This window comes from Castor canadensis, chromosome 1, assembly GCF_047511655.1.
Source record: "Castor canadensis chromosome 1, mCasCan1.hap1v2, whole genome shotgun sequence".
Taxonomy (NCBI): domain Eukaryota; kingdom Metazoa; phylum Chordata; class Mammalia; order Rodentia; family Castoridae; genus Castor; species Castor canadensis.
This window is the reverse complement of record NC_133386.1, coordinates 28,758,394-28,777,789: the sequence shown is the minus strand read 5'-3', so window position 1 is coordinate 28,777,789 and position 19,396 is coordinate 28,758,394. Positions and strand designations below refer to the sequence as shown.

General features: G+C 36.5%; 1 protein-coding gene and 1 pseudogene across 6 annotated transcripts in view; one reads left to right on the top strand and one right to left on the bottom strand.

The window, feature by feature from the left end:
- Nucleotides 1-2,265, bottom strand: part of Hbs1l (HBS1 like translational GTPase) — an 83,510-nt gene extending 81,245 nt beyond the window's left edge. For 3 of the 6 annotated variants that reach the window (XR_012448109.1, XM_020160965.2, XM_074074083.1), the window contains exon 1: nucleotides 2,060-2,251. Coding sequence is in view for 5 of the 6 variants with exons in the window: in XM_020160965.2 (XP_020016554.1) it covers nucleotides 2,060-2,102 (43 nt within the window). In the remaining variant the exon portion in view is untranslated. Of the gene's footprint in view, nucleotides 1-2,059 lie in introns of all 6 variants that reach the window. The other 3 variants (XM_074074073.1, XM_074074068.1, XM_020160978.2) reach the window with 2 other exon arrangements.
- The window catches only part of LOC109684479 (small ribosomal subunit protein uS2B-like), a 31,348-nt pseudogene continuing 14,052 nt past the window's right edge, over nucleotides 2,101-19,396 (top strand).

Below are 19,396 nucleotides of genomic sequence, written 5' to 3'. Positions count from 1 at the left end.
CAAACAAAATATAAATACATATATAGATAAGAAAACAATCTTTCCTACTAGATCGGTTTGTGAATACTGAAATTGATTCTAAATTGCTACAATACAAAAAGATGAAGAAAACTCTTTCCCAAAATCTTTGTAAAGTGGGTCACTCCTTCAACAACATTTAGGGTATTTACTACATGTACGGCATTATGCCAGCTACTGGACTAAATATAAAACTGAAGCAGGACTTTTAAACTAGTAGATGAGACAGTCATGTAAAGTACTGTCCACATTACAGAGAAACACAAAGTGGGAATTAAAAAAGAGTTACCAATATCAGACCACAAAGACTCTAATGAGATTACTTTTGTGAATTTTTAAACTATATTCTGAGAATCCAAAGGAAAACTTAACCAGGAAGAAGAAAAATAAACTGGACACTGAAGATGAGTAAATTTTTAGAAGCAGAAGGGGATGAACCTCCTAGGCTACAGGAACAGCTTGGTTATGATGTCACCAATTGTTCCAAAGAAACAAGACAACCTGACCTCAGGTGGCCAAGGTTAGAAGATATTTAACACAGACTGCCTGAGGCCTAGAAGCTCTTCTACAGGAAACCTGCACACAGAAATCCTGTTTACAGGCCCCCACAACTCAACTGATTTGATGTTCTCTCTTGTGTAGCCTCCTTACCACTCTGTCATTACTTTCTGTAGTATTTCTTACTCTAATCATGTTACTTTTACCATCTCTAATGTCTTAATGTCAACCTTAGAACAGTACTCTAAGCACTCAATTACCATTGGTTGAGGAAATAATAAATTACTATTAAAAAATCTCTCCCAGTCTAAAGTCATTTCTCTGGGCTGGCAGAGTGGCTCAAGTAGTAGAGCACCTTAGGCCCCAAGTTCAAAACCCCTGTACCATCCAAAAAAAAAAAGAAAGTCACTTCTCAGATGACAGTAAGTCCACATGACAACATATACAACCGCTGCAATACTTAAAAGAGGTTCCATTCTAAGTGGACACCAGAAAATTAACACACGCCAGGCAGACTGGGTTATAACCTCCAAAGGGAGCCCAGGGTGTAGCCGTCCTCCCCTGTATATTAATGTTACAGAAAAACCTATCAGGTGCCAAAATCACCACGAATATATTAAGCACTACATGCTCTGCACTTTGCAAAGCAATAAGTCTTGAATCTATTCCTCTTCTGCATTAATTCATACTTGTTTATAGTGCTAGTTTGTATGACGCTCAGTGATGCCTATCATTACCCATTGCATGAAGTGTTCCTCCTAAAAAATACTTTTAATTTCTTTTAAACTCCTAGAGAACATTTATACATACGTTTTCTTTGCTTTTATTTTTTAAATTAATTCCTTTTCAGTGCTCTTTCCTTTCGTACTTTTTATTTCCATTTCCAACACATTTATATTGAGCCCCATCAGCCAGGAACTTAAATATACACCTCGATTATCTGACTTTTTCTTTGTACCTTTTTGATATGAACCTTTTCTACTGTCTCCTACTTTCCCAATTTGAGACCTCATTGAAAAGTAAGTCAGCTCAAGCTAGGTTCTGCACTAAGAACGTATGAACACACAAAAGATTTGCCATGTCAATCTAACAGTTACAACAGGTCAGCTGAACATAAGCACTGAATCAAGCCGTGTTTAACAAATTAGCAATGTTTCATTGACAGTTTTGGAAAGAGGTTCGGGGTGGGGCGGGGGGGAGAGAAATCAGAGCAGGCACGTAAATGCGGAAATGGGAAGAAACAAAGGGACAGGGGATAACGCAAGGTGCCTAGTAACACCGGGTCCCCACCTCGCCAAACCTTCCCATCTGATGCTGTGCGGCACCTCCCCTCCCTAAATAAGATCAATTCCGGGTGGCAGAAATCACGACCTAATTCCATTCACTCGCACTCGGGTGTCCTATGATTTTCCCCAATTGCCCTCCACACATTCAATGTTAGCCCGGCGCCACCGTCTGAGAACTGAGATCGAAATGGATACCAACGGTCTGGGATCCCAGCTGGAACAGCGAAGATGATGTCCCGGCCTAACCCTGCACCTACCTTCATCATAGTTATAGCCTCGGACATTCCGATGCCGGGCCATGGCGGCAGAGAGGGCGTATGCTACAGCCCCTTCCAAAACACCCGGCTCAGATAGTGGTAAAGCACCGACTGCGGCCTGGAGACCACTTAGGCGCCATCTTGGCTTCCGGCAGGCCTCCGTGCCGAGAACATGCGCATGCGCGACGTCGTACCAGGGTCTGCGCGACGGCAGCCGCTCAGGGTCACAGCGCTCCCTGGGGCCGCATGCGCACTCACGCGCTTGGGGGAGGGGAGGGCGTTTTGGCGTGGCCCCGCCCAGGGGCAGGTCGACTAACGTAGAATTGTAAACCCGGAAATTCCGCTACCTCCAATTGATTGGTTGGGAATAAATATGGTGAATGAGGCTCTTTCCCCAAGAGTCTAGATTTTCCAGATTTGGTTTCTGGTCATCTCCTGGAAAAACCGTGATCAATAAGAACTGTTGGGGTTTTTTTGAGACCTAGTTCGGGACACAGTTGACAAACTTCTATCAATGAAGTGTAAAAATTAGTTCAGCCTTTAAAGGGGGAAATCAAGTCTATTTTTAAACAAGCATATATGGTTAAATTTAGAATTTGGCTACAATGACTGACCATGCTTTCCAGTAATTCTGGCTTCAGGCATTGACTCTCTCGGGCATTAATATCTTGATATCTACACAGCTATCTGACCTTAGCTGTGTAGACAATCAGCATCATAAATATTCCATAAACGTTCCTCAAACACATAAATGCATAACACGCTGAGGGGAACGAAGGTTTTTAGACAGCATCAGCCTTATGTGTTAATGACGAATGTTGTGGATACATAAACCCATAACCTACTATTAAATGGCCTCTTGGAACATACTGCTGATGCTATGTAAAACAGGAACCTCATTGTTACACTGAACCAACTGCTGCTTTGTTGCAGCTTGTTTTTAAAATGGTGATACTTCGTATCAAAGGCAAATGTCAAATTCTAGAAACAAATTAGCTTTTTGTTATCCACAAGAGAGAGAAAGAATGAGTAATACAAATTTAATTCATATTGTAAGTGACTTGGAGTGCATTTGTATATGCATGGTTACCAAAAAATTGTTCTTAGCTATCATTGCTGTTTAACATCATCCCAAGACAAATTTTATGCAAGCATAATGATGTTTGCTAATTTCATATGACTTTTAAGTGTTATTTTAAGCATTTAAATAATATTTATGGTGCAGCTTGGCCCTTTGTAAATAGAGATAATAATATTATCTAACTCATAGAGTTGTGAATAGTAATTTATCCATGGAAGAGGATTTAGCACAGGACATAAAAGTTACGAATATTTTTAAATGTTATTAAAATATAAATAAAATATAATTGGCAGTTTCCATTCCACTGTAATTGTCAATGCTGGTTTAAATACAACTCACTGAGGTGACTCAAGAAGGAAGCAAGTTATGAATTGACCACATGAGTAGTACTGAAAAACTGGACACAGTGGCTCACTCCTTTAATCACTCCCTACTCAGGAAGCAGAAATGGGAAGGATCTAGGTTGGAGAAAAGCCCAGGCAAAAAGTTAGCAATTTGACTAGATCCATAGCAATAATTGGATTTGTGGCCTAACCCTTCAGCAAACACTAGAATACTGCAAACTTCAGTCTAGTAAGAATAAAAGTCCTTTAACAAGAATTGGGAGACAAGAAGTGACATTCACTCTAACTTCCAGGTCTCAACCAATAAAAGCTGGTTGTGGTGGCAACTGCCTGTAATCCTAGCTACTTGAGAAGCAAAGGTCAGGAGGACCCAATCAGAAAAATAGCTAAAGCAAAAAGGCTGGGGACATTGCTCAAGTAGGAGAGCACCTGCTGAAACAAGTTCAAGTCCCTGAGTTTAAGTCCTAGTAATTCCAAACAATAAAAAAAAATCATAGTAATGGAGCTGTGAATAAGAAAACAATATTTCTGCCTAGGAGGTAGTAAGTAATTTGCATCTGTGTCATCAATAATGTATTCCCATAAAATTCTAAATACTTGAGGAGAGACTCCAATGAATCCCAAATTGTAGTAGCAATCTGCACAAACTTCTACAGAAAGTATTCGGCATTTTTCTGGTGTCCCAGAGTGCTTTAGGTGTGATTATGGTTTAATTGAAAGTACTATGACATTAACGTCGTACAAACCTGGATTTCGATCCTAGTTTGGCTGTTTTCTGTTTGTTAACTACTTTGGGTTTAATCTCTTCATCTGTTTTTACAGATTTTTACATATGAACATCTATGATTTCTATTTTGTGCAAAGTAAGTGAAGTGATATGTGTGAAAACATAGCTGTTACAAAATAGGTATCCAATAATGCTATTTTTCTACTTCATTAAATCTTTATCTCTCTGACACCCTAATATCTGGCACTGTGAATATTTATTGGATAAATTAATTGATGAAAGAAGAAAAATATAATGGCATGTCTCTTCCAATGGGAAAGTTAACAAATATCATAAATACTATATAAATAATTCATTTTTATATTGGTTTATGAAAAATATAAATGAAACTAGCAAATTATTACGGAAAAAATTTGATAGTTTTACTGAGGTATCATTGAAAACACTAAACTATACATATTTAAAGTGTACAACCTGGTATATTTAGACATACATATACACCAGCAAAACAATCAACCCAATCAAGACAATGAACATATCCAGACTCTCACGTTTCCTCAAATACTTTTTTTATCCAGAATACATAAATCACAAAATATCCAAGGATCCTTTCTGCCCTTACTACCTCCTCTCCAAGGCCCTCATCACTGCAGATTTCTTTTCATTTTCTATAATTTCGTGTAGCTAAAATCATGTAATATGTGTTCCTTTTTTATCTATCTTCACCTACTTGGCAAAATTAGAGTTTCAACCATATCACTATTTGAATCAATAGTTTATTCCCTTTTACTGCAGAGGGAACTCCAATATGTATTGATATATTTTTTCCAATTTTGGCTACTGCAAATAAAACTAATATGAATATCCATGTACAAATATTTGTATGTATATATACTTTTATTTTTGCCTAGGTGGAGAATGGCTGAATGAGATGATAGATCATCTTTTAGTTTGTTTTTTTTTTAAGAACATGCCAGAGGTGAGAATGTAGCATGATGGCAGATCACTTGTTTAACAAGCTTGACTCCCTAGGTTTGACCCCAATCACAGAAAGAGAAAGAGAGAGAGTGAACCAAACTGCTCCCTAAAATGATTGTAACACTATACATTCCCATAAGCAATATAGTTCCGTGTCCTCCACATTCTTCCAACACTTAATATGCTGTGAGATCACTGGACATTCCTGTAGCCTCTTTGCTAAAGTGTTTTTGAATCTTTGATTTTTAATGGAGTGGGTTTTTTCTCTTATTTTTGAATTTGCAGAATATTTTGATATTCTGAGTACAATTTCTTTATCTGCTATATTACTAGTAATATTTCTCCCAGTACTTTTCATTTTTTAACAGTGCCTTTGGAATAGAAGTTTTCATTTTGATGAAGTCCAATTTATCAGATTTTTTCTTAATAGATTGTGCTATTGATTTTGTATCTAAGAAATCTTCACCTGAGACAAGGTAACATAAGTTTTCTCACATTGTTTACTGGTTTTTGCAGTTTGAGGTTTTACATTTAAGTTTATGATACATTTTCACAGTTAAGTTTTGTATTGGGTGCAAGATTTGGATCAAAATTCATTTCTTGAATTATGGATGTTTAATTGTTCCAGCATCATTTGCTGAAAAAAAGTGTTGTTATCCGCTGAATAGCATATGCATCTTTATTAAAAATCATTTGTCCAGCATAGGTCTATTTCTGGATTCTCTGTACTGTTTCATTGATGCAGTGATCTGTTCACTTAGTTTAAGAACAGTTCCTTGCTGACATGTTTACTGTAGATTCATAAATCTTAAAACCAGGTACCATTAGTCTTCCAACTTTGTTCTACTTTTTCAAAGTTGTTTTAACTATTTTAGGTCCTTGACATTTACAAATGAATTTTAAAAGAAGGTTATTAATTACTGCAAGTCCTTCTTCTGGGAGTTTAGCTGGGAGATCCATAGATTTTGCTACATCTATAGATCAATATGGAGAAAACTGGCATTTTTAGCATTGAATCAACACATGCATACATATAGCTCTCCATTTATATAGGTCTTCTTTAATCTTCTCTCAATAATACTTTCTAACTTTTAGTGACTGTTTTTAGGCAACATTTGATTATTTAATTCTAAGTATTCCACATGTATCTTGGTGCAATTGTAAACAATGTTTTTAAATTTTTCAAGGTAGATATGCAATTAAACTATTAAAAATAATAAATTAACTAGAACTACCAATATACAAAAAATAAATACTTTGTATAATTCATAATTTATATACAACTATATATAATTGTATAATTTATAAATGATAGAATAAAACAGAAAAATAAAAATTAACTAGCTACATTGACATAAAAATGCCATCTTAGGATATCTAGTACAAATATAAGGAGCCCTAAACTAAAACTAGAAAACATTCCAGAGAGAAATACATTACACTAAATGAAGAGATATACCATGTCCATGAATTGAAACCCTAGGCACAGAATGGCTGGATCATAGGTTATCTTTTAGCTTTTTAAGAAAATGCAAGGGCTGAGGATATAGGCTGGTGGCAGATGAATTCCTTAGCATGCATGAGGCCCTGGGTTTCATCCCAAGGACCTCAAAACAGGGCGAATGAGAGAGAAAGAGACAGAAACTGCCAAACTGTTAAGTGGAGGCTATGTCAATCCCCCTCACCACCACAATCAACAATTGAATGTTATCCCAATCAAAATTCAAGCAGTTTTTTTTGGTGGAAATAGGCAGTCAGATTCTGAAATTTAATAATTTAGATGCAACATTTCCAGGATAGCCAAGACAATCTGAAAAAAAGAATCAACGTGAATAATTTAGACTATTGCAGATATATAAACACAGCATGAGTCTCACAGACATAGTCTGAGCAAAAGGAGCCAGACCTAGAGTCTCCACTGTTTGGTTCCATCTAGACAAAATTCCAAAGTAGGCAAACCGTTCTTTGGTGACAAAAGGCAGAATGGTGATGTGAACGTTACTTAGGTTGGGGAAAGAAAACTAAAGGGAGTTTTATGAAGGCAAGGCATGGTGGTTCAGGGAGCTCTATGAAGGCAGGCCTGGTGGTTAATATCTATAATGTCAGCACTTGGGAAGTTTCAAACAGGAGGATCACAGCCAACTTGACTACATAGATTCAGTCTCAAAAATAAATAAATAAATTTATAAGTAGTACATGCTTATAAACCCAGCTAGTCAGAAAGTACAGATCAAGAAGATCATGGTTTAAGGTCACCCAGGGCAAAAAGTTCACAAGACCACCAACAAACACGCTGTGCTTGGTGGTACTTGCCTGTAATGCCAGCTATGCAGAAGGCATAGGTAGGAGGATTGCAGTCAAGGCCAGCCCAAGCAAAAAGAGTGAGACTTTATCTGAAAAATAATCAAAAAAGGACTGGAGTATGACTCAAGTGGTAATAAAACACCTGCCTAGCAAGGGTGAGGCCCTTAGTTCAAACCCCAGTGTTGCCAAAAAGAAATTACAATAATAACTAAATTACTACATAAATAAATAGGGAGTTACATGAGGTGCTGGAAATGTTCTATATATTTATTAATCTATTAAAAGGTTTTTTTACATACTTAAAATTTTATTATACTGTGTATTTGAGATTCATTTACCTTCTACTATATAAAATATGTCTCAGTTTTTAAAAATACAGAAAAAAACTTGAGTGGGATTTTTATGCTTATCTTAGGTCTGAATATGTATACATATATTTCAGATGTTTTCTTTGTGCCTCATTGTGTACTGTGTTAAAGAAAAAAATAAAAACTTAGAACTTTGATACTTTTGGGCTAAACTTCATTCAGCAACATTTCAGTATTTCCAAGAGTATGGCTTGTTTTCTGTTTCCATTTTCTATTCTAAATTGAGCAATTACTGATCCATTTAGATTGATTTTAAATGTTTTTGTTGTTCCTGAAGCAGCACTACCCTTGGTAGATTCTTAAATACCTATATGAGTTTTGGTAAATTATAGTGACTTCTGCACTCCATAATTTTAAGATGAAATGAAAGAATTTATCTTTATCATTAAGAAAGGAAGGGGATTCGTAGTAATTAACATTAGACATGGGACATAAGAAAAGTTTTAGAGTTTTGTAACTACATATGTAAGAATGTACACCCTAAACAAACTAGAAGATGTCATGGGGTCCTTTGCAGTTCTGTGGTTGCTTTAGGACTTGTAATTTTATATTAATAACTAAAGTCTACCTATCTTTATTATTGTTGCCAAATATATGTAAAATCTATAAACAAATGATTGTCTTTCCTAGTGATCTTCCATTAGTTCTCTAACTCCTGTCAGAATTAGTGATATTCTTTCCTTCTTCTATGGACTTTTCCTAACTTTCCTCACATATTTATTTTTTCTTTTTCCAACTCCCTCCCACCTTCCTTCTCTTTTTAGAAGTAGAGATCTAGCTGAGTACAAATTGGCAAGGTTCTAAAGTTGTAATACTAAGGCAAAGCTTTGCCCCCAAAGGATGTGAGGCCATCTAAGGATTCCGTGTTCTACAGGAATGCTGACAGCAAAACTAAACAAACACAGAGCTGTTCAAGGAAGCTGAAACAGATCTTCAAAGAAGACTCCATGGGTGATTTTTAATTCCTATGTGGTATTATAGAGCTTAATGCACAACATATCAAACCTTGGAAAGGTAATGGTGGGTCATGAACTTTATCAAGCAGAGTGAGCCCCTGCAAGAACAAAAAAAGAACTTGAGTTCTATATTGAGACGTGAACTACTCAATGGGGAATACCAGCAAAGCAATAACACCTGGTCGAAACCTTCCTCTACAGGAGCTTCTTTCAACCCCCAATCCTAGGCTCTCTGGCTGTCAAGTACATGATCATGAAATATAAAGCTATTTCAGACATTCTTTACAAGATTCACTTTTTCAAAAGTTCATGCTGTTCTCAATGCTCTGTAATAATGAATCTTCTACTTCAAAGGAAAGATTTTAAGTCCAAACCCCTAGAAGGATTTTAAGAGTTCCATTGTGATTTCACAGCTGCCTGGTTTCCCACCTCACCTGTGATCCCTCTACTACCCCACCACAGGCACTCCACACCACAGCTCCTACTTTATGGTTTCAGGTCCTCCATGCTCTTTCTTCCCCAAGGCATTAGCACATGCTTTTCCTTCAGAGGATGATGCCCTTCTACCCCACGTCCTCTTGACTGCTTAGGGCAGTTCCATTAGCATCACACATGTTGTGACATATTCCTTGACTCTGGCAGAATTAAAGTCCCTCATCTATGCCCTCAAAACACCCTGTTTGTCTCTGTTGTAACACATATTAGTAATCTTGTAATTACCTATATTTACTTCTGCCCCTTCCACCTCCCCAACTAGATAGGAGCTCCTTAAAACCAGGGATACTATTTAATTTATCGTCTCTCTATCATCCAGCATAGTGACCAGTACAAAACTGAATTAAATAAATATTGTTGAATGACTATTTATTGTACTTGTAAAGTAAATATGTTCTATAAGATATAAAAAGTTCATAACATTCAAAACATCTATATGAAGAGGATTCCAGAAAAAGAATCTGTAAGGAATGTAAAAGTGAGTAATATAGAAATAAAAACTGTTAAGTAGAAATTTCTAGACTAGAAAAATCTTTTAATGGCTGGGGGCATGGCTCAAGTAGCAGAGTGCTTGCCCAGCAAACCCAAGAAGGGCGCACTTTTATATATAATCCAAAAAATGAAAAGACATGCTCTCATAAAAACTTGCATGTGAATATTCATAACGTCATTATTCACAATAGTCAAAAAGTAAGTCTGAAACTTGTATTAGCTGATGATTAGACAAATAAAATGTAGGATAGTATTTGGGAATGAAAAGGAATGAAGTTCTAATAATGGGTGATGACATGAATAAATCTTGAAAACATTACACTAAGGGAAGTAAGCCAGTTGCCAAAAATCATATATTACATGATTTTATTTATATGAAATGTCCAGCATAGGCAACCCTGTAGAGATGGAAAATAGATTAGTCATTGCTTAGGGCTAGAGAGGTTTAGAGGACAAGGAAGTGACAATTAATGGGCAAAGCTTTCTTTTGTAGGTGATTGAAGTGTTCTAAAATTAAATGTAATGGTGGTTGCACACCTCTGTAAATATACAAAAAACTACTTTAAAAACTGTACACTTCACAAGACCCTGAGTCCAAACCCCAGCACCGCCAAAAAAGAAAAAAAAGGTACACTTAGCTGGGTGACTTTTTGGTGTGTTAATTATGTGTCAATAAAACTGTTATCTTCTTTAAAAGTCTCTTTCAGTGAAGCTTGATAACCAGTCAATTTGAAGGCAGAGAGTTTCCACCACCTGTATGAGTGCAGTGAGAAACATCTGTAATTTCTGTAATTTGGTGGCAGAAGGAGACATATCTCCATTTGCTGTAGTGTTTACACTGAAGCAAAAGTCTCTGTTCCTCCATTTGCAACTGCATAACCTTGGGCCAATTAATTCTCCATTCAATGCCTTTAATCTACACTTTTTTTTTCAGCACTGAGGTTTGAACTCAGGGCCTCCTCCTTGCTATGCAGGTGCTCTACCACTTGAGCCACTCCGTCAGCTCATTGCAGTCATTATGACACTAAGACGAAGCATAGAAATTGAATGCCCTAACAAGTAGTGAAGATTTGGATAGCTTAATTTATGGAAGCATCTAGAGCAGCTTCCAACATGTGGAAAGTGTCCCAACAATGCATGTGTTCTCCATGGTTGGCCCCCTTGCCTTCCAATGCAGTAAACCATCTGATCCTTTAATATTGTGAGGTGAGTCTGGTATGGTATGTTGGTGCTCACATCACCACTGATGCCATTGAACTTTATTCTGCCTCAAAGGTGACACCCCCTAGGAAGCCTCTCCTTCTTAACTGAAGCCTTTTGAAGAACTTAAACCACTTTCCTGCAACTTAGTAAGTGTTACAGTTAATCTTGATTGTCAACTTGAGTGGATTGAGAAGCATGTAGGAGATTAGAAAAGCTCATCTCTGGGTGTGTCTAGGAGGGCATTTCCATAGATGATGATTAGTTAATGAAGACTCTGACCTAATCAATGGTTTAATCCATTGTTGGATTTAAAACTTGAATAGATTATGAGAAGTAGCAGAACTGTGGAAGGTGGGGCTTGATTGGAGGAAATGGGTCATTGGGGACATGCCTTTGAAGGGTATATCATGATCCTGGACCCTCTCTGTTACTCTTCCCTACTCCCTGGCTGCCATGAAGAGAGGAACTATTTCTTTCCACCATGATATTCTGACTCACCATAGGCCCAGAAACATGGAGCCTGCTGACCTGGGACTGAGAAAACGTCTGAAACCATGAACCAAAATAAATCTTTCCTTCACTATACTCTCAGGAATTTGTCACAGCCATGAACAGTCTAATATACTAAGACTGATGATTCTCCAATGTTTTCTCAGCTCTGTGAGGCAACATGTGACACTCAGTGAATCTCCACTCCTTCACTGCTCACAGCTCCTGCCTCGCTATCACCATACCACCCTCCTGCCCAACCCTAACATCAGTTTCTGGACTATGGAAAGTGGGGTGGGTTTTTTTTTTAGAGGGGGGGTACTTTCAGCCTGTCTACACTATGATCAAGATATCAGAGCCTAGTTCCAATATTCCTGAATGTATCCAACCCATCTGGAAATGTTTCTCCTCCTCCTCCTTCTCCTTCTCCTCCTCCTCCTCCTCCTCCTTCTTCTTTTCTCTCTCTCTCTCCTCTTTCCTCTCTCCTCTCTCATCTCTCTCTCTCTCTAAAGATAGTTCAAGAATGCAGGTCTTGAACTCCTGGATTCAAGTGATCCTTGCAACTCGCTTCCCTACAGACAATCACCATTGTGCCCCATTGCATTTGGAAATCTTTAGTATAATAGTTTCCATTCAGGTTGGGAAGAATTGTCCTTTTTGAACATAGTATTCTTTAAGGAAGAAAGTTGCAGAGGAGTATTTCAGAGAAAACATGAAATACTTATTTTCTAGGTTCACCCTGGTCTGAATCCATTCATGACAGACATCCCCTGTTAAAGTATGTACTTTGTCTAAGATCTATAGTGTCCACTATGGGTGTCATCTTGAGTGTTCTCTGTGTGTGTATCACTTAGAGACTCAGAGAAAGCACAAAAAGCTCCAAGGCACCACAAAACATAAGTGAAAAAATCAAGGGGCAAAGCATTTTTAAATCCCAAGGGAAATACAAAGCAAAGAAAATGTGTAAATCAAATTTAAAACAGAAAAAGGCATCAACATAAAAGGTAGGGTTTAAAAAGGTAAAAAGAGACTCTCATTAGAAGTCACTTAGAAAAATGAACTGTTTGAGGAAATTCCCTTCCTTGCTCTGTCATGCTCTGTTTCTTTGAAAAGCAGAAGATGAGGCATACTGTCAGTGTGCTGTTTAGGAGCCTAAATCTAGACAAAGTCTCAGAAGACAAGAATAAAATAACTTAAAACCATTTAAGCAACTGCAGTTGGTTCTTACTAGATTTTCTTAAGAAGGGCAAGTTGGAAATGGGAAAAGCAGAAAGAAAGCATTTTTTTCCCTCCTCATGGGATGGAGGTATTGCTCATTTTGAAAATTAGGACACGGGTCAGTTGTCCAACAATGTTGCCTGTGTACTGGACCACAGATTTTGCAACCAAAAAATCATACCGAAAGAGACTACTTGATACTGATTACATTTTATGTAATTTGACTAGGGATCATTTAGAAGACTTTAGCTCCTAATTTCTTTCAATAAAGGGCTCAATGTAATGAGACATTTTTTTCTTATTTCTTCTTTCCTCTTCTTACTTTGTGACTTTTGATTCTAGAGTGTGATTTAAATAGGCAAGGATTATTTTTTATTCTGGCTGAGATACACATTAATCACAGTGATATAACTAGAATGTTTCTAGCCAAGTTTAAATGAATAGAATAGGCATTAGTCCTTGTCCAGGAAAACAATAAGCAGTAATTAGTCCAATAGATTTCCTGTCACCACTCTAATAGATTGTATTTTCCTAAGATGTTCACCAAGTATATCCCATCCAAAATGCTCTTATCACGTGATGCTGACACTCCTGCATTAAGAGTTGGGGACACTCCTCTAGTGGGATGTAGTTCCTCCTTTTAAAGATGGATAGATCTATGACTATAATGGAGGTGTCAGTATGTGCCTGCTAAGTCTAAGCCATAAAAGATGATATAGTTTCCATCTGATCCTCTTGTGGTGCTCATCCTTGGAACCAAGTCACCATAATCTGAGGAAGCTAAACAGCCACATTGAAAGACTGCATGTACTGTTTCAGCAGTGCCTTAGCTGAGGTCCCGGATGACAGCCAGAGCATCCATGACCAGACATGTATGTGACCAAGGCTTCAGATGTGACTTCAGCACACAGCCCTCCAGATGCCCCAGCTCATGCTGAGTGGAATCATGACAACCTCTTCTCACAAATCCTACCAACATTGCAATCTTAGGAAAAAAAAAAATACCTGTGGTCTCTAAGCCACAAAGTTCTGGAGTGATTTATTATATAGTAATAGATAACTAGAATAATTATCTATTACAAATAAATTTCACAGCCCATAGTAACAAATAACTCCTTCTTTGATAATGAGCTCCATGCCTATAGACTCTCATGCCTATAGTCAGTTTTATGTGGGATTTCCTTTGGTCATTAGCCACAATTCTGAAAACTGCCTTCTAGGTATACCATGAATAGTTACAAAAGATCTTTTTATTCCATTCCATTGAAATGTTATACTAAAATGATTCAGGAAGGCTAATGTAACAAGGACTTGGTTTTATAAGTTGAGAACTCATGTTATGAAATTCTGTAGTGCCCACTCTTTCACATGTTGCTCAACATATTAATTGCCTAAAAGTTTTAAGGAACAGATATTTTATTCAAAGCTTTATGCTTTTAAAAAAAAAAAGGCCACAGCTCAACAATGAAACTTTTGATAAAATGTCCCCTTCTCAAGTCATGTTAATGTGAATCGCTTATGATTTTTTAAAAAATAAATATATAGGGTAATTACATTGCAACTGTGCTGATAATTGATTCAAATTTATTCCACTGGCTATTTGTTCTTTAAGTCGCTATTTGATTAGTGATTGAAAGAGAGAGTAGGAAATTAAATAACATGCAACTAGTCATGTCCCTAGGATAGTCCAGATCAAATCTAATAAACAGAACATTTTTCATAAGAGTGTTTTAAAACTTTTAGTAAAATGCTAAAGAACAAGTTAACCTCTTCCAGGTGTTTTAGACCAAGAGCTGAGAGAGTTTTGTTCCCATATTCAGATCATACTAGTATACATGAATCTATCCATCTATACCTAAATCTATATATTGCTTTATCCCCTAGACTTAGTCTATGAAAAAGGACACAAATAATAAAATGCTTAAGAGGAAAATGACATTGGACATTATGACTTTTTAAACCACAATTTGATTAGTAAGACCAACAGGAATAGCCAAATATAGATTATAATGACTCCTTCTTCTTCTCTGTCCCCAATTCAGAAGTATTGCCTTGATATATTCTGAACTCCATGTATAGAGATTTTACTTTTTGACTTGCTTGTTCTGTTTAGGAAAAAGAACCTTTCAGAGGCATATTGATGTTCAGAAATGGAAGGTCCCAGAAGAGACATGTAAAAGTTTCTTAAATGCCTTAGGATAGATGGTCCAGAGTAACTGGTAAACCAAGAATATGGAAAAAATCTAGATCATTGTGAGTCTATGGTAGGACTAAATTCTGGTGTACTTCATGTCATAGCAAATTTCTAGTATTTAGAATATATCCTAGAGAACCTAAGACTAATACTTCATTTACAAGTATAAGCAGTGACTGAAGAGCTCTTTCTGGCGAAGAAATTATTGGGAAGATTCCTTCATTTTGCCTCTTTTCAGGAGCAATTTAGTGCAAAGAAAAGAATCCCTTACAGTAATTTAGGAGCTCTAGTTCTTCCCCAAGGTGCGAATCAACATCACCTTAAGTCAGGGTAACTTACTTTTGTCTGCCTCTGGTTGGTTATTTGTTTTTAAACAGATTGTAGTATGTGACCTCTAAGTTTCTTCCCAGTTTAACATTTCCATGATTCTCAAATCACAGCAATACCAGCATCTATCATCTTTGAATGTAAAAGCAGAAGGTACATTGTGGTTTAGATATGAAGTTTTCCCAAACATTCCAGAGTTAAAGGCTTGGTCACATAGCAGTATTTAGAGGTGACTGGATCCTGACAGCTCTAGCTAGCATTAGACTGAAATCATGTCCCAAATAAACTTTTCCTCCTTTATGTTTATTTCTTTTATGCATTTTGTCACAGCAATGAAAAGCTGGCTGACACATGCATACATAGGTTCCTTCACACAGAAATCTTTTTAGATTACAGCAAATAATGATGACAGATGATTGATTTCCATGTATAGAAAACTGTTATAAATATCTCTTATCTTGATACCTATCTTGATGATTACTTTAGAACTAAAATTTTTCCTGTTGTCCCCGTCTTTTAATATATGTTATGTGTATTAAATATAAGGGAAAACATATTTCCTGCTGTAAAACTTTTTATAAGCAATATGTACAAATTTGGACATTTTACAAAGTGCAAAATTTAAATTAAATAATCAAATTAATGTTAACATGGAAATAAGTGTTTCCTGGGAAGCCCATGAAAGGAAATGCTCTGCATTGAATGTGTGTGTCCTCCCCAAATTCATGTACTAAAATCCTAATCCTCAGTGTTATGGTATTAGGAGGTAAAGACTTTGTAAGGTAATTATCCCATGAGGGGAGAGGCCTTATAAAAGAGAGCCCAGAGAGCTCTGGAGATCTCCTTCTGTCATGTGAGGACACAAGGAGAAGATGGCTCTCTATGATCTAGTAAGTGAGTTTTCACCAGACACCAAGTCTGCTGGCACCTTGATCTTGAACTCCCCCAGCTTCCAGAATAGTGAGAAATAAATGCTTGTTTAAGCCAACCGTGTATGTTATTTTTGTTAGAACAGCTCAAACAGACTAAGGCAGGAAGCCTTGTGAAACAGAAAGCATGAAAACTGATAGGGAACAAGATAATAGAAGATGATAAATACATTGTTATAGAAAAAATGATTGAAAGCCTTGGAGCTAAGTAGCCCAGGGAAGAGAAGACCAAATGAAGACATGACTACTATAACCAAATATTTTTTAAAGTGTCCTAGAGTGTGGTTAATGATCAATAAAACATGGCCATTCTGGGCCGGGGGTGTAGCTCAATCATATGTAAAGCCATTTGCCAGCACACACAGGCTCTGAGCTGTTGATCCCTAGCACTGGGTGTGGGTAAAAGGGCATTCTAAAGAAGTCTATCTCTATATTTACCCAATGGCTTTGATATTGTAGCAATTTGAATAGGAGAAGACAAGGATGTGGACTAAATCGCTGACCTTTTATTTAATGTAGTTTATGCTAAGGAAATGTGTGGTAAGGGAAGAAGCTGAGAAATTGGAAGAAAAAGGTAGAAAAGGAGAGGTGAGGAGTGGTGTGAAGGTGAGAAAGAGAATTTTACAAAGTCCTATAGCATTTACACAATGTTTTTATGCCATGTTTCTCCTCCATCAAGCAAAAGGAGATCCTTTTCTGAAAACTAAGTAAAATCTGGGTTCTTTACATGTCTGCCCTCATTACAGATTACAACTATTTCAAGGAAAAGGTATGTCAATATCTTCCACATCCTAGTTAAATTTCAAGTCAAACCCATTCTACCTACCAATTCCACTGCTATTTAATTGAGGAAAGCCATATTTTACTTATAGAACATGTCTGGAGATGTTTGTACAGTTACACTATATGGAATAATGTGATTCTTAGATTTGTAAATGTCCACAAAATTTTACATTCCTCAAAAAAAGGTCTCTTTAAATTGTGCTTGTTTGTATTTTTCCCAGCAGTGACACTTTGGATATTTATTGTATAATTAATATGCTTTTATGAAGTATCATGATTAGAGAGTATAATATAATATACTCCTTAAATATAAACATATGATTATTTACATGTACTAATCTTTTCTAAAGTTTGACTGATATAACTTTTCTTGTATTTTCTATTGTTCTCTTTGGGATGCTTGTCAAGCTCCTATAGAAATCCAAGAAAATGTCATCTTCTGTTTGCTTCTTTATTTCACCTCTCAGTTGTCAGTTTTTCTGAATTCTCTTCATATTAAGACAAGACCTAACTTGGAGTGGTTGTTGGAAAATCCTGGCATCCTAGGAGGGTAGAAACTTGGCCTTAATCCAGTAAACTTTCATGATAACTCTCTTTCAGCTTCACTCTGGTGGCTTAATCTGATAACCAGGAAGAAAAGAACTGCTTAGCAATATGTCAGCTTACTATCTAGTTTGGTTCACATGTTGAAAGTACAAAATTCTATCACCCATTACTGGGATGAATGTCATATCATGCAAAGACTAATCTAGTTCAACGGATACACTTTTAAAATGTATAAATCTACTTGAAAACCAATCTGATAACAAAGGCATGCCTGCAGAAGGATGATTCAGTTGTATCAATGTCCTTGTCACTCAGACCTCAACCCCCAAAAAACAATGTGATGGAGGGAGGGTGGGTGTTAAAGTATGCACAGTTTTGATAATAGGAAGTCATTAGCCACAAAATGAAAAAAAGAGAAACTTTGTAAAAGTCCAGGCAAAAATTGTCTAATGAGTTTTTTGAGACTTTATGAAATTAATACAAAGAGACAAACTCTCAACTTACCTGAAAAACTAGTAGGTCCTAAGAAATGTTCAATTTCCTTTGGACATAATCATTATTTTAAAACTGAAATTACACATATTGTCCTGATTCCTTTGCAATGAAATTGGTAATATAACTCTTGAAATTCAAACGGTAATATATCCTTGCTTGAGACATTGCATTTAATTTGTAAGAAGGGGAGTATCTGTTAAATGTACTTACAGAAATTGTAGTTTCTTTTTTTTTTTTTACCATTTCCTACATTCCCTTTATTTTCTTGCCCCAGAGACTTTAGTTACTTGTGAATACAATATATAAGTAATATGATTTTACCTACACAAACCATTGGTCAATTTCAATAGCCTATAAATAAAAATGATTTTTTAAAATATATTCTTTAATACTTTATTAAGGTACTTTAATTTAACTAGGTCTAATTTCACAGGAGAAACTGTTCCTTTGAAATCTAATTAAATAATGCTAAGGTAGGAACATTTCTTAAAATTTCAAACGTCCCATTCTAAGAAGCCACATTTTCCTCATTAATTCAGCCAGTCCCTCCCTACCTCACAGACCAGATCTATGCATGCAGAGTCAAACAAAAGGCTATTAGGTTATCTGATATATTGGTCAGGATAGTCTATGATTCCTGAGATCTAAATTGTTTTTCCCCCCCCTGGTGGGGTTGAAGTTTGAACTCAGGGCAAAGCCAGGTGGTCTACCACTTGGTCCCTGCCTCTAGTCCATTTCACTCTGATTATTTTGAAGATGGACTCTAGAGAACTATTTGCCCAGGCTGTCCTTGAACCATGATCCTCCCAACCTCAGACACCTGAATAGCTAGGACTAAAGCCATGAGCCTCCTGGAGTGGACTAAATCGTTTTGTTTTCAATTGTACTAAGTTAGATCTCTACTTTTACTTCGTGAGTGTATAATTAATTGGTCTTCATTTGACTTTTCTCACCTGTGCCTTACCTTGGGTCGACTTTACCATGATAGTAGGTGGTAGGACTAGAACTATTTTTCCTTTCTTCTTTCAATATGTCAAAGGACAAAATTACAACAATTTAGTTAAAAGATCTTAATTGGCCTTATTTTGGGTTCAGGAATTAGGCAATGCTTTATTCTCTAAAATAGAATTAAGTGTTCTAATGAGCTAAACAAAAGAGGACAGTTTTACAGACCAAAAAAGGCTTAAAAAAGCAAAAACAAAAGGCATATTGATCATTTCAGAGTTGCTTTTCTTGTAGGGTGGGACAGAGAGACAGAGAAATAGGAAAATAACATCAACATCAGATTATTTCGGGTTACTTGTTTTGTGGAAGGATTAAAGCAGAGGGAACTTCACTATTATAACAGGAGTTTTGACTGTTATCTCTCTAATTCTAATTTCTCAGAAGATCAGATAGACAGCTTAGT